Source organism: Stegostoma tigrinum, chromosome 28 (assembly GCF_030684315.1).
Source record: "Stegostoma tigrinum isolate sSteTig4 chromosome 28, sSteTig4.hap1, whole genome shotgun sequence".
Taxonomy (NCBI): domain Eukaryota; kingdom Metazoa; phylum Chordata; class Chondrichthyes; order Orectolobiformes; family Stegostomatidae; genus Stegostoma; species Stegostoma tigrinum.
In genome coordinates this window covers 26,168,038-26,192,034 of record NC_081381.1, presented here as the reverse complement: position 1 = coordinate 26,192,034, position 23,997 = coordinate 26,168,038, and the positions used below count along the sequence as shown (strand labels likewise).

General features: G+C 46.3%; 1 protein-coding gene across 7 annotated transcripts in view; it reads left to right on the top strand.

Annotated features, from left to right (window-relative positions):
• Positions 1–23,689, top strand: part of LOC125466727 (coiled-coil domain-containing protein 50-like) — a 42,727-nt gene extending 19,038 nt beyond the window's left edge. For 6 of the 7 annotated variants that reach the window (XM_059655654.1, XM_059655655.1, XM_059655656.1 and 3 more), the window contains 10 exons: positions 279–341; positions 1,229–1,358; positions 3,382–3,472; positions 12,787–12,892; positions 14,960–15,120; positions 16,393–16,455; positions 17,940–18,068; positions 18,751–18,860; positions 19,543–19,640; positions 19,829–23,689. In XM_059655654.1, the coding sequence (XP_059511637.1) occupies positions 279–341; positions 1,229–1,358; positions 3,382–3,472; positions 12,787–12,892; positions 14,960–15,120; positions 16,393–16,455; positions 17,940–18,068; positions 18,751–18,860; positions 19,543–19,640; positions 19,829–19,983 (1,106 nt within the window). In that variant the 3' untranslated portion in view covers positions 19,984–23,689. The remainder of the gene's footprint in view (positions 1–278; positions 342–1,228; positions 1,359–3,381; positions 3,473–12,786; positions 12,893–14,959; positions 15,121–16,392; positions 16,456–17,939; positions 18,069–18,750; positions 18,861–19,542; positions 19,641–19,828) is intronic. The other variant, XM_048561657.2, reaches the window with a different exon arrangement.
• Positions 23,690–23,997: the final 308 nt, after the last annotated feature.

The window sequence follows — 23,997 nt, the reverse complement described above, 5'->3', positions numbered from 1 at the left end:
TTGTTATCTTGGATTCTCCAGCATCTCCAGTTCCTATTATCACCTGGGGGATGTTGTCTTTTTAAAACAGAAAACATTTAAAGCAGCTGTTTGTTTTGCATAAGACACAGACAGTGCAGAGGTACAGGGTGTTGTAGTTGTGCTGGGGAATGGCTCTTGGGTAAGAGATTGGTTAGCCTGAGGCTGTGTTCCCTGTTGTTGGCGCCAGTTTAATGGGTGTTTTCACCAACAATGTCTGCCCTGACCAAAACCATTTTAATTCCCCTCTTGTGTTGCAGTGTGCCGTGGGTTTGCTGTCTTGGAGGATGGGGCATTGGCACACAACCTTCAGGAGCAAGAGAGTAAGTAGACGCAGCTCTATTGGTTCAATTGAACACCTGAGTCTGAGTAGCGCCTAGTTCAGTTACACAGGTGGGCAAACTGTTTTCATCCAGTCGCTCCTTTGGCTGTCTTTTCAAGAGGCAGTGGGGTCAGGGTGAGGTCAAGCTGCGGCATTGACGTACTCAGTGATGACTTCTAACCTCAGCCAAAATGGGGGCTTTTGTCCCAGTCAAGGGGGATCTCTGAGGGAGCTGGGCTTCAGGTTGCACTCAGTCCCCTTGGGGTCAGACCCACTGCTGAACTGGCACAGATATAGACTGAGGAATTCACTCTTGTTCTGCTCACAGAGTTTTAATGTTCATAGAGAAGGTTTGAAACAGTGATGAAATTGAGGGGTGTGTTAGGGAGGAAGGTATAAGAGGGCAGAAGGGTGATCGCAGACGCCAGGGAGAGAATTCCAGAATACAGCTAAAAGCTGATATCTTTTGGAGGAGCTGGGGGGGGGGGGGGGGGGGATGTCTGGAGATGGGGTTGGGGGTGGCTTAACTGCCAGGCTTGAGCAATAGAAGTGAGCCAGAGATTGGGAATCTGTAGGCAGAAGGATGAGGTATGGCCGGGGAGGGCTTCATTAAAGGAGTAGGCAAGTGGGTGGACGGGGGACATGTAACTGAGGGCGTGAGGTGATCTAGCCTTATCTCGGTGAAATACTCTGTAACCCTGGGTGAAACGGGAATATGGAACCAGTAGCCTACTGAGAATCTGGGTCTGTGAGCACAGAAAAGGCAGAGTTTCTCGCAGTTAGCTTCTTTTGGTCTGGGGTAAAGGTTAAAGCACATTTACTGTGTGTAAAACGATGGGGAGAGTTGTATGTTGCTAACAGATGATGTCCTGTGATGGTGTTCCCTAGTTGAACAACACTACGCTTCAAACATTGAGAAGAACAAGTTGGTCCGGCAGGATGTTTGTGTGGCCAAAAAACTGCAGGACGAAGAGGAATTGGAAGCCAAACATTACAGCCGGGAACACCAGCAACAGATGTACGTAAATTGGGGGCAGGGGTGTGGGGGCCACTGAGTTAGAGGGTTGGACCAGGACAAAACGATGGGTGAAGGAGCAAAACTGGAGGATGGAGCTGTGTGGAGGGCACAACAGGAAGTGAGTGGCACACAGCAGTTCAATGAAAGGAGAGAGGAAGGTGGGGGAGATGGGAGAAGAAGGCAGTGAGGATCCGCGAGTCAACTATCAAAATAAAATGTGTGGAAATCAAGTTCAGGTGGCTTTTTGCGTAAGAGAAAAATATGTGAAAAGATCTAACGAGGTCTGTATTAGGAACACAGTGATCTCTTTAAGCCATGGCTTTAACTGAGTCACTGGGCCTGTTTCCCAACTAAGGCCAACATAATCCTCCCACAGCTGGTGATCAACTTTCAAGTGCTACGCCCTCTGGAGCCAAAACTGTGCCCTGTTCCCTCCCACAGGATCCAAGCGGTCTCTCTGTCTCCTCTCACAGTCCACCCCCCCCCCCCCCCCCGACCCCCGCCATCTCTGCCAAGAGGGGCTACCATTTCTTCTCCTTTGATCCAAGCAATGGCCAGTCTTGGCAGTGTGGAGCTACCACACCCACCTTCACCCACCCAGGACCCAAGTCTGTACTTGGCCAGTGCCTGGCAGGTGTCTCTCCGTCATGGGTTCGCCACTCTCTGCAGCCAAGGTGGATGCACAGTCTGCTGCTTAAGCCCACCAGGTCCAGGATGGCATTAGCCCAGTCTGGCTCACTCCTGCTGAGCTAGCCCAGGCTGAAAGCTGGGTCTGCTTCCCACTCCGAGAGCCTGACTGGCCAACGCTGTGACAAGTTGGGTGGCAGGTTGGCTAATCTGCTCCAGGACTCCTCCACACAGACCGGATTGTCCCATTGGGCCTGCTGCTTTGTCAAATTCTCACGTCTTCGGGCCTACAGTAACTGGAGTGTGTCTGGTACAAAGTGTGTGTACCAACAGCAGATAGAGCCTGTGGATGGATATCTCAATTAGGGAGCAGCTTAAATTGGAGATGAGCTTACACCTGTCACCTACGTGAGCAGTGAAAGTGGGTGTGATCTATTTCTCCCAACTTTAGCATTAATTGATGTCACTGGAGAGACAATGGAGTAGAACCAATGGGCTAGAACCCAGAGGCCAAGGCCAATGCTACAGGTTCAAAAGTCACCACAGCTGGCAGAATTTGGAAGTTATTAATAAATCTGGAATATGAAGCTAGTATTCAGTAAAACTGACCATGACAACCAATCCTGAATTGTCATAAAAGCCCATTTTGGTTCACTAACTGACCGTCCTTTACTATATGACTCCAGCAATGTGGTTCACTCTGAAACAGCCAAGTGAACAAAGCACAGTTCCAAGGGATGAGTGATGCCTCCATCCCTTGCTAAAGAATAAAGAGAAACTTGGTGCAAGCTGGAAGTAGTTTCCGTCTCATCTGCCTATCGATAGACCTGAGTTTATTGCTGCTCCATTCACCAGACCTCTCATTCCTTCCAAACTCTGAATCTTCTGCCTTTGCATAGCCTTCCTGCCCCCAGCATCACTTTTGCTGTTAAGATCAAAACCCCCAGCAGCTTGTTCCACACAATCTACTGAGCAGTTCCCCTCTAAATTCAGCAGGCTTGTTTGTATCATACTAATCTTGAGCAGTGGATAGTACTCGCCTCTCATTCAGAAGGTGATGCCTTCAGGCCCCACCCTGAGACTTGAGTCCATTGTCCAGGCTGATCTCCCCAGTGCAGTACAAAGGGGGTGCTGCTTTCAAGACGAGACTTTAGATCAAGGCACCATCTACTCCCTCCCGTGGCACTGCAAGATCCCATGATAAATTTCTGCTCATTATCATGTTGCTGATGGTGAGAGCTTGCTCTGTATAAATTAGCTGACACCTTTCTTTCATTACAACAGGAATCAGGCTTTACAAGTATTTAATTGGCTGGAAAGCACATTTGGCCCTGCCAAAGATGCTATTTAAATGCAAGTCTTTCTGTTGTGAGCTAATGGCATTGTTTGTGTCCAGTGAGGAGCTTGATTCACAATATGCCAAAGTTGTGCAAGAGGAGATTGAGAAGCATGTGGCCGAAAGTCTGCAGCGAGAGGAGCAGGACAAGGTAAGTGTCACCTTTGGGCACTGGGTCTGAAACCTGTTCCTCAGCTGGAACTCCTAGCTGGTGGTGGTCTTGTTTTTGAAATGTTGGTGTCTATCCAGGAGGATCTGTTTTCTCCCTCTCTATTCCCAACCACCTCTCCTTTTTAGCACAAATTTAATGCTCTTCCCTTTTTAAAATTGCTGACTCTTCCTGACACTCTGTTCCAAAGCATCCAAACCCCTTTTCCCTCAGTAGAGTTATAGTGGCCAACAGCATGGAAACTGGCCTTTCAGCCCGACCTGCCGTGCTGCCCAGTTTTCACAATGTAAACTAGTTCCATTTACCTGCCGGTAGCTGGTCTTTATGTTTAGGTCCAAGTAGAGTCTGCAGGCTGTTCAAACAGTGGTGTGTACATGACTTCAATTGTTAGACTAATCATCCTTCCAATGTCCATTTGTGGACACTTTCATCTGGAGTTACTGAACAGTTATGCTGTCCTGAGCCTTGAGCTCAGTGCTGCACAAGGGCCTGTTAAATTTTGGGCACATTGCTGATTCCCCACCTCCCACCCACCCTGTTATAATGCATGGCAAATCATGGCAACAAGTTTGAAGGAATGTGGGGAGTGCAAATCTGCTTCTTTAGGCCGATTCCCTTTGGGCGGTAACAAATTAAACAATCAAATATAATAAAATGTGAGGCTGGATGAACACAGCAGGCCAAGCAGCATCTCAGGAGCACAATCCCATTATCTCTGAAACAATCAAATATGTCTCCTTGCATCATAAACTGACCCATATCAGCCCTAACCAGTCTAGACATGACTGCGATCCCATAAAACTGAGATGAGCAATGTACAATGTAGTCACCTGTCCTTAGAGTTAAGTTATTCATGGATCAACAGCCCAGTGGCTGCATGAAGTTTCCAAAACCTAATGTGTCTCTGTGTCTCTCTCGCATTTGCACCCCCCGCCCCCCACAAGGTCCGGCATTGGCTTAAATCCTGCCTGGTTTCACCTGTGAGTGACACGCTGACTGACTGGACTGAAATCTAACTCCCTGAGCGCACACACTCTCCCTCTCTCTCACACTGGATCCCACCAGATATACCCATGCTGTTTATTCAGGCCAGTATGGAGCAGGGAAGGAGAACTGAAGCAGACTGGTGTTTACAGCTGTCAGACAGACTAGGCTGAGGGGTGTTTAATTGCAATGTGAGCTCTCAGCCACAGGCAGAAAGCTTTTGTGCTGTGAGACACTGCGCCAATGAAATTTTAGACCAGTGATTTGGGTTTGTTAAATAATGGATGAAGTTCTGTTCTGTTTTACAGTGAGAGGGCAGTTTCCCTTGAGAGCCTAGCAGTGTGATTAGTACAGCACATCTTCAGCACTGTTTCTGCTGCAGCTCCTTTGCTAACTTCTGGATGAGTTGAGAGACACTTCTATTTCTCCCAATCTGTCTGTGAATGAAGTTGTTAAAATTCAGGGTATTCCCCAGATTTTGTTAGCTTGGTTGTCGAGCTGGCTGATACAGAATGAAACTCTGCCCAGATTCAAACCCTGGACTGGTCGGGCGTTTTATGGAGGTTCTCCCTCTGTGCCTTGCTTGGGGGAGTGTGCTCCATGAGCTTTCTAACCAGCTGTCTGTCTCTCCAGTGGATAAAATTGTGAACTAATTACCTGCCTCTTAATGTCTGTGCACCTACAGTGGGTGTGTCAGTGTAAGTGTGATTGGTTTACTGTATGTGCTGGTGTAAATGATGCGGACTGCTCAGCAGCACGCTACGTACAGAATCGGTGGCGAATCCGGACCCCTTAGCACAGCTCCTTCCTATTTCTGCTTCTCAAGCAGCTCATTTGAAAGTGGGGGCTTGAAATGAGAGCCATTGCCTTGTTCATTAGTGGGAGGCTCAATGACGTAGTGCGGGGGATAACTTGAGTGGGTGAAGGATAAACTCAGAGTTTCATATTCAGTGGAAATAGAGACAGAATGTATAATTGTAAAATGGGATTGAATTACACCCAGAATCTGATTGAATTACCCACTGTTCTCGAATCCCGGATTGCCTGTAGAGTATTTTGTCCTCCCATTGTTGGGAGACAGACAAACATTTTTAAAAGATGCTTGCCACATCCAGAAGCAGTGACTGAAATAGCCAGGTTGTAGAGGAGGGTCTCCCTACCTGTACTGGAAGCAGTTGTCTTGTGTATTCCACCTTAATGACATTAAGCGGTGTTTCTAGGTGCCCATTCCCCGCCCCCAAGCTGTTGTTGTCTTCTCTCTGCCTACGTTTATTTTCACTAGAAACGTTTCTGAACTTCTCCTTAGGAAGTGGCTTTTCTCTGTTTATAGCCAGAACTGGTTCAGCAGATTAATCCCAGCTCGGAAAGAAGGCTGCTTTTGATTTTCTTTTATTTTACTGAAGTCTGCCCATTAAAGCCACCCGTGGCTGGCTTCTTCTGAGCTGTTGCCCTCCTACAGTTCCCAGCCTGTGCTCGGCTTCTGAGTCAGTATCTGGGGAAAGGGGCCAACAGATCTGACAGACGACAAATTGTTTCCACTTGTGGGCGAGTCCAGAACAAGGGCCATAAATACAAGTTGGGCACTAAACAGATCAAATAAAGAATTAACGAGCTGTTCAATCCCACGTTTGCAGCACTCGCTGAGTGAGAAGGTTGTGGTCATCCGGCTGACACTGAGAGAAAATGAGATAAACACAAAGTGCTGGAATGGTGTTGGAATTGAAACTTTAACTCTGTCTCTCACTCCACCTGCTGAGTTTCTCCAGCATTCTGTGTTTGTTTCAGATTTCCAGTGTTTGCAGTATTTCACTTTTCCTGAACGTAAGTTCCCCATGAGAGTGCTGCATTCCCTCAACAGCGCACTGGGAGTATGAGCCACATTGATGTATGTGCTCGGGTTGGGGAGTACAGCTTGAACCTTTTGACCCTGAGGAAGGGAGTACCACTCGCTGAGCCAATGCAGAAGGATTCTAATTCCGAAACCCCCACCCGCCGCCCCGGGCTAACCCCTCAGGGTCCACTCCTGGATGTAAACTGCAACGTCACTCAGCTACTTGCTCATGTGGGGCGTGGTAACCCAGCGGAGGGGGTCTGCTGTGGCTGGGGCAAGTGTGGGGCTTGGGGGAGGGGGTCCGGATGGCGGTAGGTGGGGAGGGAGGGGATCGCGGTGGGGGAGGTTGGAGTGTATCGGGGGCTTGGGATGTGTGGGTGGAAGGGGCTGTTTTGCCTGTCAGGTGGACTGTGTACTGTGTACTGATCTGTCTGAGGCGGGGGGGGGGGGCGGGTTGAGCCTTCTGCTGCAGGTCTCATGTTAAAACTCTAGACTCGATCCCTGCGATGATGCTGATAATCCAAATACTTACGAGTTTGCGGGAGTCTAGACGGATACACGACTCCTCGTCCCGACAGTATAGCGTCACACTATCAAACAGGCCATTTCATCAGGACTTAATCTATCTGTACTGGACACGTCAGTGCAGCTCCTGGATTTCATCAGTGAATCCATCATTGCCTCCTCATGTTGGTCGATCTCTTTATTAATATGTGAGATTGTCACTGTCAGCAATCTGCCCTCATCCTTCTAGGGGAATCAATCGAGTCCTGACCCTGTACGAGCCTCGCTTTCTTTTCCCTACCCAACACTTTCCCACTTGCCTCCCCAGGCCCACCGTCCCTTTTCCCCTTCTGAAGGTGCTGACCCTCACTGGCTGCTTGGCTACTTTCCCAGTACCTGTCCATACAGGGCCAGAACGCTGCTTATCCGGGGAGTGCTTCACACTCCAGCTAATTTCTAATCTCCCTTGATGTCTACATTCGGGAACGTTGATCAGGAGCAGCTGGCTGTTTGGCTGCACAGAGTCAGGGAGAGAACCCAAAGTCTCTTGGCTCCACGCTGCACAGTCAGCGACTGTTTGAAAAGGCCGTTCGTTCTATTTTAATGTCGGAGGAAATACAGAAAGGAGCTTGGCATGTCCAATTTATTCAGAAACCCAATAAAATGTCTATTGTTTTGAGTGAAAGTGATGTAAGATGTCGAGGATGGAGTCATGGTAATGGTTTGAACCCGTTTGAGCTTTCATTCTGAACTGCTGACTGTTACTTATTGTAGAACAGCTGTAAAACAAAACACACCGATCTTCACTTTAAACAACATGCCTCAGCATGCGGCTTGTTTCAAACAGGCCAAGCGTTCGCTCCCATTAACTGTAAAAATCAGTGAAATGATGGAGCACAGAGAAGGTGATATCAGTACAGGCTGCAGACGGCATTTAGTTTCCAATTAATCTCCTTCACTTTTGTTACTTCTAGACTTGACAATTTTAACATTTTCCTGGCCAGCCTCCCGTTTTCCAATCTCCATGAACTTGAGCTCATCCACAAGCTAACTCACAACAAGTCCCATTCATACGCCATTCCTGTGCTCAATCATCTACATTGACTCTGACAAAGCCTCAATTTTTAACGTTCGCCACCTTGTGCTTAATTCTCTCCCTGGTCTCGTCCTTCTGTAAACTCCCAGTGTCTGTACTCCTCCTATTCTGTCCCCAGTTTTATTTACTCGACCACTGGCAGATCCTGTCTTCAACTGTCAAAATGCCTTCACTCTGGAATCCCTCAAACTTCTTCACCTCTATCCCCTCTTACCTCTATTAAGGTGCTCTTTAAAATAAACCCCATCTGGATTAATCGCTCTGTTTACTTAGTGGCAGTCATTGTTTGACATTGGCGTGAAGAGCTTGAGGACATTTTACTGAATCAAAGGTGCTATATAAATGGAATGTTAAAATGTGTCTCAGAAAAGAGTGCCCTTAAAATATATTTGCATAGCGAAGACTGTTCTCTGGGACATAGGCTTCCCCTCAATTCTGTTGGCTCTCTATGTATTTTAGCCATTATCTGAACACTTAGGATTATTAAATGATTTTGGTCATAAAGTGTCCATTCAGCCAGCGTGTCAATACTGACTGTCCAATTGGTCCCATGGCCCTCCAAGTTTCTCCTTTTGGAAGGTTTTGTGTGACTGCCTCTGAATTTTGCCACACAGTTTTCCAGATTGTGACAACTTGTTGTGTAAAATGAATCTCCCTTCTGATTATTCTGCTAATTACCTCAACTGTTCTGACTTGAGGATGTAGTTCTGGGCTCCTCATTCCTCAGCGGTCTCTTTGAAGGTGTGAAACCCACTGTGAAGTTTTTAAGAGTTGAATTTACCATGGGCGTACTGGCAGGGGGTCACATTGCAGTGCCCAATCAAGCTGCTGGAAGTTGGCCAGATGCTGGAGCAGATGTTTAAGTCAGGAAGGCTCCTGCCTCCAAACAGGGACCCTGAAGCCAAGCAAACCCCTGCTGTCCGCCTGACAAATAATATGTACCCTGTAAATATTCCAAGCACGTGATGGTTACCGCTTGAGTTAACCCTCAAGCGACCAATAGTAAGACTGGTTAGACCACTGGTTAGTGCAATGGATAACTAATGTATCCGTTAGATGCTGGGTTAGTGGAATGAGCACTTTGGTTTGATTTATTATTGTCACATGTACCGAGGTACAGTGAAAAGTTTTGTTTTGTGTGCAGTACAGGCAGATCATACCATACAAAGTGAATATTGGGTTGTGTCCGGTTAGTAGAATAATGAATCAGTGTAACTAATTAGATGATTAGTTAGTGTAATAATTAACTAGTATATCAGGTTAGATCCCAGGCGAGTGAAATTAGACAACAGGGAGATAGCATCGTGATTAGCTGTTGACACACGCTGTAGGGAATTGTACAGCGAGTTCTGCCTCCCATAATTAATTGTGTCTGGAGCCACTGGAGTCTTGACCAGCAACTGTCCATTAACCAGAAATATCTGAATTCTCAAAGTCTTCAGGGGGACCTGCTGTCCATGCCTGTACCTTGGCTGCCTGAAACAAGTTAGGAAGGTGAGTGTTTGAAGGGCGTGATGCCCCCGATAGCACAATACTTTGATCGTCATGCATCGCTCTCGGAGAGATACTGAATGAGACGCAGTGGACTCGGGACTAATCCCAATAAAGAGGAGTTAGTCGCATTCTAGAGAGGAGAAACAGGATGTTGTGGTGGGAGAGACAAAAAAAACGTTGCAGATGCTGGAATCCAAGATAGCCGAGAAGGAGGCTGGAAGAACACAGCAGACCAGGCAGCATCTAGAGGAAAGGAGCAGTTAATGTTCCGAGTATTACCCATCCGCAGGACTGAAATCCTGAAGAAGGGTGATGCGTTAAACATTGACTGCTTCTTTCCTGCAGGTGCTGCCCGGATTTTATGGTGGCTGTGGAGTTTCAGCGCCCCCGTGTGGTAGAAAACCTAATTACAGAAAGAGAAGCTTTTTGGCCCATTCATGAAAATATCCGCTGTGCCCTGAAAGAATATACTTTTAAAGCTGGAACGGTCCAGAATTTTGGAGACGTTCTTTAACACATTGTGTGGTGTAGTCAGGTCCAGTCTATGTTTCTGCAGTAATCCAGTACCTGGTCAGAGAATATTTTCTGTCACTCCCCTTAGTTTCAATCCCTGTCCGGAGATGTGAACAAAATCCATGCTCGGACTTCCAGTACTGATGGAACGCAACACCATCGTGATCGAGCTGCTAACCGAGGCCCTCTGGTGGACAGGATAGATTCCGCTGCGCTATTGGTCGGGGTGGGAGGCTCTCTGTGGTGCCCTGGTCAATATTTAACCAATGTCCCTAAAACAGAATATCTGGTCATCGTCACATTGCTCCTTGTGAGAGCTTCCTGAGTGAACATTGGTTGCTGTTGTTCCCATATTTTGAAAGTACTTAGTTGGCTTTGAAATACGTGAGGTTGTGGATGGTGCTGTAGAAATGCCAGTCTTTTTTTTATTCTTTTGCTTTAACTGCCAAAGTCTTACTGCTGCCCTTGCTCCTTCACTTCCTTCATTCTCTCTAGGTCTGCTCCTCATACTCTCTCTCCGTCTCTTTCTGTTTCTCCTCCAACACACATTTATTTTCTCCTTCGTTTGCTCTCTCTAAGGAAGCTGGAGATGTCTCCAAGCAACTGACCAGTTTCTGTTGGTAACTGAGTGCTCTCTCTCTCTCTCTCTCTCTCTCTGGCCTGGAGATTGGGAAGAGCAGTTCAGCCTCTATTTCCTGGTCCTCTCTAACGTACCTCTGTCAGCTTGGGTTCAGCTGTGAGACCCCTCACAGTTAAATATCGCACCGGTCACCACTTTTGAAGCCCTTACTAGAGGAAGGCTGTGTCAGCAGAAAGTCCAGGGGTGAGCCAACTGTCTGCTTTAATTTAACTTTTTAATTGCACTTAATTTAACCCGGCTCAGCGATATTTACCATCCAAGTTCTCGCTGATCTATTTCACCACAGGAGGGAGAATATTGTGTCCAAGTCCTCACTTCCCAGTGTTTTCCAACTGGGATCATTGTCAAGAGATGAAAAGCAAGAGGTTTCAGCTTCATTTCCTCCTTCCATCTGGGTCCAGATGATGAAGCTAATTATTACACCCATTGAGACTAAGAATAACCTATTCCACACAGACTGAGGATCTGTCTTCGACATTCATGTTTCATGAAGTTCTTCCCAGACTATCTCTGCCTTAATCTACCTTTCAAGCCCCCACCAGTCTCTTATGGTGTTGGGTCTGCCTTCTCCCTTTTTTGATCACAGAGGATGCCTGTTCTGAACAGCTGTTGGTCAAACTCAGATTAGGATCAAGGATGGCTCATTAGCTGTGAATATTCACCACTTTCTGTTGATGCTATGGAACCCCTTGTAGAATATTGAGTCAAAACACAAACACTAACATTTGCCATTTGCTCTTGTAGCTTGGAATCCAGCAGTTTCAGTGTCACGATTGGGTCAGAGGTCAGAACCTTGGCTCCTTCTTGAAGTAATGGGCACTGAGGCCAAATGTAACATGGCCAACTCCAGTTCAGACATATCTACACAGACTGATCAGCAACAGCTGGCATTTTTGTACCTAGTTTAACACAAGAAAACATCCTAGGGAGCTACACAGGACCGTTAGCAAAACTTTGAGATTTTCACACTGAAAACTTGATTAGAGTTTTAAGGAGAGGAGAATCCAGAGCTTTTCTAAAGAAAGCAACAATGATCGACTGCATTTAGATAGCAATGACAATGTAGTGAAATGTCCCAAGGCATTTCAAAGGAGCTATTCACCAAATAACTGGTGCCAGGTCACAGGAAGAGGAGATGGTAGGACGGGCACCCACTGGAGGTTGATCAGAGTGGGTGGGTTTAAATGAATCTCTTTAAAGAAGGAGGAAAAAGGCAGAAGGTCTTGGGGAATTCTAGAGCTTACTGCACGAGCAGGAGGCACTGCTGAGGGATGGAAATTGGGGATGTGCAAGATGCCAGAACTGGAGATCTGGTGGAGGGTTATAGGGCTGGAGGAAGTTACAGAATTCTGGAGGGGCAATGAGGGCAACTTCTTAATTCCTGTGATTTCCCCTGCACAACCTGAAAACTGTAGCTCTGAGGGAGGGAGAGGACGATATCTATATATACTTGAAACAAGTAATCTATTTCCTGGGGGCTTGCTAAGCTTTCGGTAAACAGTGGTGGTGATCAGAAGTGCAGTACCTCAGTCCTCACTCTGATGTAAAGCCCCCCAGTGTGGGATACACTTGTCCACTGTAATCTCGTCTCCTAGTTTTGGTTTGACTCTGATTAACATTGAGCTGTCTGATTTTTACCAGTTTCTAACTTTCACTTTCCGGTACAGGATTTGGTCAGTGTTTAATTTCCTGTCAAAACACTCAAGAGAATTGCCGGTAAAATTCCCCACCAACTCTGGTTTTGTTGTGACCACCTACCATTGTGATCAGCCAACCAGTGTTGTTCTCATTCCCCTCCTACAGGCAGAATTGGTTTAAAATCACAGCATTTTAGTACCAGGAGGCCACTCAGTCCACTGTGTCCAAGCTACTGTCAATGACTGTGTTCCTATCTCAATAATACTGAATGCTTTCTTCATTTCTGGTTGTTTAAGCCCTTCCTTCCTCTCCTGAACATGCTGCTGACTCTCCCTGGTGGTCAGATTAACCTGGTTCTGTGCATTCCCGATGTCCCAGACTGAATACATGGCTGGTGTGAGCGCTGGGAGGTTTTTGATTTTATTCTCTTTGATCTCCTTTCCTCCACTTTGGGTCAATGCACAATTCATTTCCTTTTCACCCAGAGATTGTCATGCCGTAATTGCAGGGTGTTCCTGTTTCTGGTTTTGAAAGCTCAAGGGGATGTGAAGTGAAGGTTTTCCTCTGACTAATCTTCTACCAAATTGGAATTGTAGGAGGTGGCCAGGAGACTACAACAGGAGGAAGAGCTGAGGGACCAAAGGAGGCTAGTGCTGGAGGCAGAGATCTATGCTGCCGGAGAGGAGATGCACAGGGCAACAGGTAAAGGATACTGCCCAAGGCGGAGCGAGGAGGGGGACAATCCCAATAGTGCGCTGTCAGGATAGGCCCAAATACCAGAGAATCCACCTTGAAAAATCAAACCTGTCTGAAATGCAGCAGGAGCTTTATCGAACAGGACGGAGGTACCCCCGGGGGGCAATTTCAATCTCACCAGTTTGAGAGGGGCATTTTCCTAGGCTGCAGTTTCCTTCTGTTACTGCCCATTGATGACCCATTGGTCCAGCTGTCCCTCCATCTTGCTGTAGGGACTTTGATCTTCAAGCTCTCAGGCTGTGAATCCATGATCTTGCCTCTTGGAGGCAAGTCTGTCCTTTTCACTGAGCCTCTGTTCGTGGACAGGGAAAGGGCTAGTATTTGAAATGAGGATTAGGAGACCCTTTTCCACTCTGTTGATCAAATGTTACAGTCCAGGAGGAAGCCATTCAGCCCATCGTAGCTGAGCTGACTTTCCCAGAACCTCCTACTCACTTGGTCCATATCTCCTGCCCCTTCCTTACATTTTGTTCAGCTTTCTTTTTTTAATTTTAAAAGCTATTAACAATTCTGGTTCCACTAATCGATATGCAGTGTTCCTTGTCCCACTGAAACTTCCCTCTTTTTGTGATCTTCAAGATTCTGATATTTGCATACCTAACCGTGGAATCAATGATTCCGAAATTATCTTCTGAAAATATCTCAAAATTTGATCAGATCTCCTTCACTGAAGTAATTGGTGCGCATAAGCACTCAGCTTTTTCAGTGCTGGTCTGTTATAAAGAGACTGTAATTGACCAGATATGAGTTTAAAAATGAATGATTTTGAAGCTGAAGGTCAGACCTAGGTGTTTCCAGACAGTGCTTTACATAATGGACACTGTGCTGGCTGTACCGAGGAGGAGAGACTGACACAATGGGTGATGTAGGTCCCAGTGTCGTTAGGCACTGTAACACCTCCAACTTACTGGGTGAGGACTAGAGAAAGACAACCTCTACTCCTGCCCTGAAAGCTTTCCAATAGTTTATTATTTCCTCTTCACCCCAGCAGTTGGTGTATGAAGATGAGACAATCAGCTCGGGATAGAGTCATAAAGCACAGAAACAGACTCTTCAGTCTAGCCAGTCCATGCCAACCATAATCCCAAACTAAACTCGACCCATCTGCCTGTGCTTGGCCCATATACTTCCAAAGCTTTCCTATTCATAAACTTACCCAAATGTCTTTTAAACATTGTAATTGTACCTGCATCCTCCGCTTTCTCTGGCCGTTCATTACCCACTCAAACCACCCTCTGTGTTTTAAAAAAAAACGTTGCCCCCATGTCTATTTTATAAATCTTTCTCCTCACACCACCTTTTAAAAATATGCCCCGTTGTTTTGAAATCCCCACCCTGTGGAAAAGACCCACGCCATTGACCTTCTGTATGTCCCTCAGGATTTTATAAACGTCTGTAAGGCCACCCCTCTCATCCCTACGCTCAGGTTTTTAAAAAAAAGTCCCACCCTTTCTAGTTTAATTTTATATATCAAACTCTCCAGTCCAGTCCCGGCTATATCCTGGTAAATCTTTTTGGAACGTTCTCCAATTTAATAATAAGCTTCATGTAGCAGGGTGACCAGCACTGCATACGGTATTCCAGAAGAGGCCTCAGCATGTCCTGTACAACCTCAACATGACGTCCTGACTGTTATACTCAAAGGTGTGAGCAATGAAGGCAGATGTACTAAGTGCCTTCTTAACCACCCTATGTGTGATGCAAACTTCAAAGAATTGTGTACCTGAACCCCTAGGTCTCTCTATTCTGTAACACTAGCCAATGCCCTACAGTCAAGTCTGACTTTTGTTTACCTTATCAAAATGCAATACCTCGCATTTATCCAAATTAAACACCACCTGCCTCTCCTCAGCCCATTGACCAAATTGATCCAGATCTCTTTGTCATCTTTGATGACCTTCTTCACTGTTCACTGTGCTGCCAAGTTTGGGTCTTGTGTTCTTCCCCACTCACCAAGTTGGCTAGTTAAGGAGGGGAGATGGTCCACAGTCTTTGCTGCCTTTTCTTTTCCAGGGAGGAGGTTGTGGCATGGACATGAGCAGAACCCCCTGGATAGGGAGGTTGCCCAGTTGAATCTCAGTGATTCCTACAAGAGTGACCAGGAGCAGCTACAACGTGATGAAGCTCTGGCCCGCCTCTTACAGGAGGAGGAGGAAGTGAGAATGGTGCAGCTGGTAAGTGAGCTCAGCTGGGGCACTGAGGCCGAGAGACCTGGGATCCCATCATTAAACTGCAGTCGGGCATCTGTTAGTCTTCATGTCACTAAACTTTCACTCTGACCTCCATACCTCAGTCTGCCTCCTCCAGCTCCGTAAACCCTTACCATCCCTGCCCAGTTCTGAGCTCCTGTGCGTCCCTGATTTTCATCATGCCACCATGAGTGCATGTAACTTCAGCTGCCCTGGAATTCTCTTTAAACTTCTCGACCTTTCTCTTTCCTTATTTAAGATGTAGTTTATAACATGCCCTTAGAGTCCTACAGCGCAAAAACTGACCTGTTGGTCCAACCAGTCCATGCTGAATGTAACCCCAAACTGAACTAGTTGCACCTGTCTGGTCCTGGCCCGTATCCCTCCAACCCTTTCCTATTTGTGTACATATCCTAATGTCTTTTACACACTGCAATCGTACCAACATCTACGACTTCCTCAGGAAGTTCATTCCACACATAAACCACCCACTGTGGGGGGAAAAAAAACACATATGGCCCTCATGTCATTTTCTAAAATATTTCCTCCCTCGCCTTAAAAACATGCCCCCTAGTGTTAAAATCCCCCGTCCTGGGAAAAAGACGACTACCATTAACTCTATCGATACCTTTGACCAAGCTTTTAATCATCTGTCCTTAATATTTGGCTCAGTGTCAGATTTTAACTGCTAATATTTTGGGTAAAGTGCCCTGGAACATTCTGCCACATTAAAGATGCTATGTAAATGCAAGTTGTTGATGAGGTCCTTCATTAACTGTGGCATCTCCAAAGTGGCCTGCCCTAACATTGAGCTTTTATTGTAGCTCAACTTGGAGATAGTTCATGATATTGTCATGTGAATGGGAAACTCAGTCAAAAGGAATTGACACCCAGTTTGACTTTATAATTGGAAATGTTTCTGGGCCTGGAACTGGAGTTTGGAGAAGAACTAACTTGGTTGATCTTGGATTGATGATTGGTGTTTAAGCTTTGTTTTGCGATGAACTGGGTAATGTTTGACAGTAGGAAGTGGGATAGGTGTGTGGGTGGGGACAGGATGGACCGAAAGCGACAAGTCTAGATGTTCAGTATTCCACGTCCCCAGATATGGAGGATGACTTTGCTCTGCCAGTGTTTTCCTGTGGCATACCCCAGAACAAACAGCTGAGTTTGATACCAAATGTTGTGATAGTTTTTCCTTTTTCACCTTTCTGCTCTTGTAAAGCCAGCCTAACATTGGAAATCAATCCCTTGCAGAGATCGAGGAGCCAAAGGAATCAGGAGGAGGATTTCCGTGCAGCTCAGGTGGCACAGGATGAGGTACCTTCTGGACAATGACATCACTGTCTGCATGCAGAGAGAGTGTTGAGGTTTGGCTAGGCCTCTTGCACCAGATCGTTTCCCTGGATACAGGAGCCCACGTTCACAACTCACTGGTGTTGGTGTTGTCCTGCTGTCATTACCCAGTACCTCGGTCTGTGTATGAGGCTGAGGAGGAGATTGTAGACTGTCAAACAGAAAACTCCTTGGATGGACCAGACACACTCCTGAGATTATGTTAGTGTAAATAGGTGAAAAACCTGGATAGGTTAGTGGTGATACCTGGAGTGGGGCCGATGACAACTGTGGCTGATGTGGTGGGGAGGAATGGGTAGTGGCTGTGGATGCTGATGGGGAGGATCACTATAGCTGTGGCTAATTGGGGAAGTTGTGGGTGGTACCTGTGGCATTGGGTGGGAATTGATACCCGTGCTTGTGAATGGCCACACCAAAGCTGAACAATGGGGTATCTCCCAGACCCTGAATGTCAGGTTAATTTTTGCTAATTTCCACTCTGGGCCCAGAATGAGCCCCAATATCTGCTGATCTAAAGATGAGAGAGAGCACTGATTGAAGCAGCTGGGCCTAGGGCAGCCTGAGGGAAACCTGGGTGATATTCAGCAAAGGCTTCCACACGGGCTTGCTGTCAGGTCTCTGATTCTGGTGCTCCTGGTTTCGCTCTCAGCTGCGGGGACCCGAGCTGCTAATCCCTTCCGATGCTCCCAGGGCAGAATTGGAGGGAGTGTCAGAGGCAGTGTGGTGGCTCAGTGGTTAGCACTGCAGCCTCACAGCGCCAGGGACCCGGGTTCGATTCCACCCTCTGGTGACTGTCTGTATAAAGGTTGCAGGTTCTCCCCGTTTCTGCATGGGTTTCCTCCCTCAGTCCAAAGATGTGCAGGTTAGGTGGGTTGGCCATGCTAAATTGCCCATAGTGTCTGGGGTTGTGTAGGTTAGGTAGATTAGCTGGGCGGGGGGGGTTGCAGGGATAGGATAGTGGGTGAGTCTGGGTGGGATGCTTTTCAATTCGTTTGGGTGTGTTGGGCCGAATGGCCCGTTTTCACATTGTAAGGATTCTGTGCCCTGTGCTTGAGATATTAAACTTCCTGGCTGTAATTGCAGATGTGATATAAGAGATATAATGGCAATGTTTTGATGAAAAGCAGGCAAGTTACCCTCAATGTCTCAACCAACGTTACCTTCAATCAATGTCACAAAACATCATCTGGTCATTATCACATTGCTGTTAGGGCAAGCTTGTTGTGTGCAAATTGGCTGCTGTGTTTCCCATGTTGCATTAGCAGTTACATTTTAGTTTTAAAATGTATTTAATTGGCTATAAACCACTTGGAACATCTTGTGAAAGACATATTATAAAATCATTTTTAAAAGAAAATTTATAACTATTGCTGGAATGAATCTCCTGTCCATTTTTCTTGATGTGACAAAAGCTAAAGCCTAACTAAGACCATGTCTACTTCTGCCAGGAAATAGCCAAGTACATTCAAAGACAAGAATTAAAAGCCCACAAACAGTCCAAGCGGCTGGAAGAGAGGTTGGCGAGGAGAGAGTACTCAGGAGAAAGCAGTGAATGCTCAGACAGGCAGCAAAGACCGGTAAGGAACAGATCAATCAGGATGTGAAACATCAGTTTCTAGCACAGTTCACCCAGTTGGTTTGATTTAACGGCATGATTAACTGTATAAAATATCAGTGCAATCATTGATTATGATATAACTTGTTGGTTTGGAGTTTTGTACCAACGTTTGCCCGCATGACAAATTCCCAGTCCCGGAATGTAATCACAAAGTAAGGCCCATTGTACCAACCACTGTGCTATCGTTGTGGTGGAGTTCCCAGCAATGCTACTAGTAACAGACTCAGATTATTAATAAAGAGGATCAGGAAACCTCTATCTGTCTCTCTCTTGGGCCATTGTGCCTGACTTCAGCTTTGTTTTCCCTTTAGTTTCCAAAATGAAATGTTCTCCGGTTCCACACTGGATAGGTTAACAGTTATCTGCTACCTTGCTGATCCTTTATACATTCATCTTGGATTAACAGCAAATTTGATTTTGGTTTGCTTTGTTCAGTGTGTGTCCACACTATTGCACACGGCTGTAATCAGTGAACAAACATCCCCTTATCTTTACCATTGTTGAAACTCCACAATGACTGGGAGTCAAGCCAAAGCCACCCATGGTTTTGTCTAGCTCCATGACCAGGTTATCTGCCTGGTTGGAGCCGGAGGCAGGGGCTGTAGATTGGGCCAGGTTTAATGTTGCCTTTCCTTTTTCAGAGTCAAGCAGCCCCTACTCCACAAGAGCGATTAAACTCTGAAGGATTTCCATCTCCAAGTGGCGAGCAGACTCCTGAGAGAGGACACTCTCCCACAGAGCAGCAATCAAGGTACTCCTCCCAGTGCTGTCACTCACCGGTACAGGGGTGGGGGAGTGGAGAATGAGGAGGTGTGTGCATGCATGCATGTTACTGTCTTGACAAGTCTAGCTCTGATTTCAGCTGAACCAATCTCCGACCTCTTTGACGGGTTTTTCCCCAATGTTTGCATGTGTTATCAGGAGAGGGAGGCTAACTCTCACCGAAGTTACTGTGAAACAATTAGGGGGACCGATTCTTATGTTTCCCAAATTACTCACCTCTTCCATGCACCACACCTCCGCCCCCTGCCCACCAAACCCCTGTGACTGCCTCAGTCCCATCCCTCCAGCCCCATAAAGCACCTAGGGCAAATATAGCAGCTTCTGCTGAGGGTGGGCCTGTAATCAACAGCCTGGGAGTTAAAGCTGGGACCAGGCATTTTCTACTGCACACTGAATAACCCCTCTGAGCTGGTGGATGAGGGTCCCTTTAATTCTCATCATTGAACAAAACAAAGAAATCGAACTCAATCTTTCCACCCCCAAAGTTAGATCAGAAACCTGCCCACCGAAATATAGACTGTGTGTCAGGGACTGCCCTGAAGCGTCAAAGTTTCCATGTGATTACAGATTAAGTTATTGCTGTGGTGGATGTCAAAGTGACCTCCTTCTGCATATTTCACTGATTATTTCATGCGTTTCTTTTACTGCAGGCACCTATTCCCCAGAAACATAGCCGAGGAACTGGATCCAACCTTTAAAACCAAAAATCTGCAGCACTCCTCAGACCCATTTTCTGCTGTTCCACCAGGTAGCATAATCATATTCATCTTCATAGGGCAGTGACTTGATTTATCAATCCGCACCCCCCCCCCACCCAGCTCTCCGAGCCTGTCAATGAGGTTGCAGTCTGTAGTTTAACCACTGTGTGCCTGTTACTCCCTGTATAATGGTGCTGCCTGCCTGTTGGTTGGTAATGCGTTACTCTCCTTCCTGCAGCCTTGCCTCAGCCCTGCACTGTGCCACCAGACAGTTTCTATGACTACCTGGACGAATCCTCCAAGCCAACGTTGGTTTCACCGACCAGGCGGCAGGAAGAGAAGCTGGTGAGGCAGAAATCGAAGGAAAAAAAGGAAGGTTGCAAGCAGCAGTGAGAATGGCGGGGCTGCGGAACAGCCTGAAGGTGCTGGCTCAGTCCAGGAAGCTTCTGCCTGCACACACGCACACACTTACATTTCATATTGTAGACTCCAGGTTTCCACTTGAGGCACTGGTAAGGTATTGCCCCTGTGTTCCACGCTCCTGTAGCTGGCGCCCCTGCATTGCAAGGGCTGCAGCTATGATCTGAGTCTGGTCTGGAGCAGAAGGTTAGCTCAGCTCTGAATTTGGTGTAAGCACACCCTTTCCTACAGTTTGCTGCAGCTTCAGTGATTGGAAGGAGGGAGACAGCTGAACAGAAGGAGGGAATGCAATCACCAGCTTCAGGTCAGGGCTGAATGACCAGCTGACACAAAGATTATTTCATTGTTAAAACTGACGGATTGGAATGTAACGTCTTCTCTCCCCTCACCTTTTTCTGGACATCCCAAGACTTGGCCAAAGAGCCTTGATCAATCAGGCACCATGTGCATGATAAGGACTGCCTGCCAAGGCTGTTTCTCCCATGTTGTTAACTCTGTCGATTCTGCCTTGCTGAATGTGAAAGATGTCAGCGCCAGGGAATGACGTCTACCACCTCCAGCATTGAAGTATCCCTGCTCCAGTACAGAGTGATGCTTCCTTTACTCTGACCCTAAATAAAACCTTTGTTCACTGTTAAGTTCCCCACCCTGAGACTGTGCTGAAACCAGGGATCTCTGTGGATGATCTGTAACTGCACTCACCAACCTACAGTCACTCTGAGGAAATCAGCCAGAGATTTCATAGCACATTGTCACCTCTGGCTAGAGTCTTTAGATTACAATATGGACCTACATCCTGAACATTTCTTTAGCTTTAAATGTTTTCAATTATTTAATGGATAAAATTGAAAAATTTTTTAAAAATATTAATTTTCAATGATTGCCTGGGACCATTTGCTGGGGCAGCATAGAATGACTTTTACTCTGATCTGAGTTTTTGCTGTCCCTGACCCAGGAGCTTTCAGGACAGTGTAGAGGAAGGTTTACTCTGTATTCGATCCTGTGCTGTACCTGTTCTGGGAGTGTTTGGTGGGGGCAGTGTAGAGGAAGCTTATTTCTGGAACAACTTTGTGTTGTGGAACTTTTTTGGGCAGTGCAGAGAGAGATTTGGAGACGGGACTTTACAGTCTTCTGTGAACAGCCTGTACTTTTGGGTTTTGGATTCATTACAGGATTGAGTACAAATTCCTTTTTTGGAAGAATGGGTTAAATTGTGTAAATTGGCTATTTTGAGTTGGGATTTGAGGGAATTGCACCTCCAGCAATTTGATGCTTCTCATTACTGCTGTCAAAAAAGATTCTGTCTATAGAAGCATAAGTGACATAAAAACTTAGAGGAAGATTCCTCGGATTAGAATGTTTTGCTGCTTGTGGTGGATGAGGCAGTAACATATTGTGATGGTCAAAGGGGCTTTGTTTCGTCTGTGTTTTCATTTAGCACCTATTCTGTCCCCAGGGAAGACGGGCAGTGATTTCCCTGGCTGCTGCGTCTCATTGCAGCACCAGTCTGGTGCTACATTGGTGCAGGCAGTGTCTCAGGCTGGCTCAAGGCCCACCCTCCACCCCTCACTGAGAGGAGGGGTATATCCGGGAGGAAGGGGCTATTGGAGGTTGAAGAGCAGAACAAGACAGCAGACACCTTGTATTGCCTGCTTTTACACTCTCTCCCTGGTGCCTGCTGTCTCAGATTTGAATGACCATTAAAGTCACAGTTTCCAGATCCACCTCTGTCCTGATGCTGTATCCCTGCCACATGATGAGGGCCAGTGCTAGTGTGTGCCATTACACTGTATACCTGACCAGTCTTCATACTTAGCTGCACACAGTCCAGGAATGCTTTTTACAAACCCTTGGGAGAAGCTGAATGAAAATCTGCCGCAATTGGAATTCTCTGGTTTTTTTTTAAAGTGGGAATGTCACTCTGCGATACACCTGTCAGTTTTTGCAGAAGGTTTCAAACAAAACCTAGTCCAGACCCCAGGGCTGTTGATTATAAAGAGTGTCATTTTCAGGAAATCGCTCTCTCTCTCTCTCTCTCTCTCTCTCGTGCTCTCTCGCTCTCTCTCTCTCTCTCTCTCTCTCTCTCCATCCCCACCCCCCCAGAACTTCCAAGTTGACACATTCCTCTTCTTGGCTGCCATGTGGAGCCAAGCATCCTAGTGGACAAAGTCTTTGGGATCCAGTGGATGTTGCGAATGGAAGCTGGTGGAAGGGATAGAAGTGCAGCAAAGAGATGGAGACATTTTGTCTGGGGGTGGTGGTGTGCAGGTGTTGTTTAGATTAGTTGGCACCAACGATTGTGTTCAAAGCAGTTGGAAGCAAACACAAGGGAAAGTTTCTGGGGAAAATTTGGTGCTTGTTTGAGCTCTGAAGAAATAATACTGTCATGCTTTTTGTTTTATTTTTAAACACTCAACTTTTATCTATTTGGACTCAAATAGTGGACAAATTGTAAAGTCCCCAGTCTGAGGTCTGGCTATGTTAGTCATTTCAGTCAGAAATTTTTCCCAGTTCTCCCCAGAGATTTCAAATCTGTTCAATGATCATTCTTTGACATCTTTTAAATCTCAACCTTCCGTTGTGTCCTCTGCAATTTGAAAGAGGACAAATACTGGATGAGGCTTTGTGAAGTTCCAATTTTTCTCTCTCTCCTTTTTCAGCCAGTTGTATGGTAAATCAATATCAAGGTCCAAATCAGTGTCACTCCTCCAAAAGCACACCCTCCCTTTTGAAATCTGAATGTGAAGCGCATAATCAAGCAGGAGAGTCTGCCCAGTGACCTCCCATCCTGCAGGTGGCAGGATAGGGGCAGCAACCTTTCCCTTGCCCTCCTAGGGAGAAATCGCCTCCGTATTACACTTCCAATGGCTTCAAACTGGCCAATAGAAGCACCAGTTGTGAAGTGAGGGTCAAATCCATGATCTTCAGTTGGGAGACAAGTGCTTTTACCAGTACGGTTCTGGCCAATGAATATTTAATACCCACTGATCACAACGAATGCTGGGTGCCGCTGATAACCGTTCTGGGTCAGCTGGGTATTCCTCAGCTGTGTGCTTTGGCAGTGAGGTATCATGTGTATTACCATTCTAACCGCAGTGACCCGCTGTAGTATGCTTTGTGGGGGATTCCCTGGTCTTGTGGTCGTCATGTGAAGGGCAATCCATTGAATAACAGATTTCCTAACTCATGATCTGATGTAATTTGCTGGTTTCTATTCTACAAATCTGCGCACACCATGGACTTTACCAGCGTCCAGTTCTGGAAGGTGGCTCAACCATCAGTTGATCCTCAGTAGTGTGACTGGGATATGGAACTAAAGATAAATCCTGTTCCATTCTCTCCAACCTGACCAGTTAATGGCAATGGTAAAAACTGCCCATCCAAGTACTTTCACACAACAGGAAAATATTTTTCCTTTTGGCTTCACTGTAGAGGCAGAGTAGGAGAATGAGCTATGTCAAAATGGTCCATTGAAAGGTTTGATGGCTCCTCCCCAACCCACAAAAAACAGGTTATCCTGTCATGATGATTCCATGTGTGTGATCTTGCCTGCTCTTCCTTTTAATTAAGGGGATTATTTAATTTTTGATAGCTTTGAATCAGATGGTAACTGATTTGCCTTAGCCTGAATCAGCAGTTTTGTATTTCTTCAACTGTACTTGTTACTCTGTCCAGAAAAATAAAGTTCTCGTTATCGAGGCTTAGACTCTGTGGTCTTTGAGTTTCAGAACTGATTTATAAACCCTACCTTTGCATGAGTTAAAATCTGGTCTCTCTTTGCTGAATCGGAGGACCTTTTAATAAAATGTACAGTAGGTTGGCTACAAAACTGAAAACCAGGGAGTAGAGGTTAGAGGTAGTTACCTAGACTGGCAACCAGTGGAACTAGATTTCCTCAAGATCAATGTTGGGGTCCACGGTTATTCACCATTTGCAAGAATGATTTAGAAGTCGGGAACTAGATGTTAATTTCAAACTTTCCTGTTT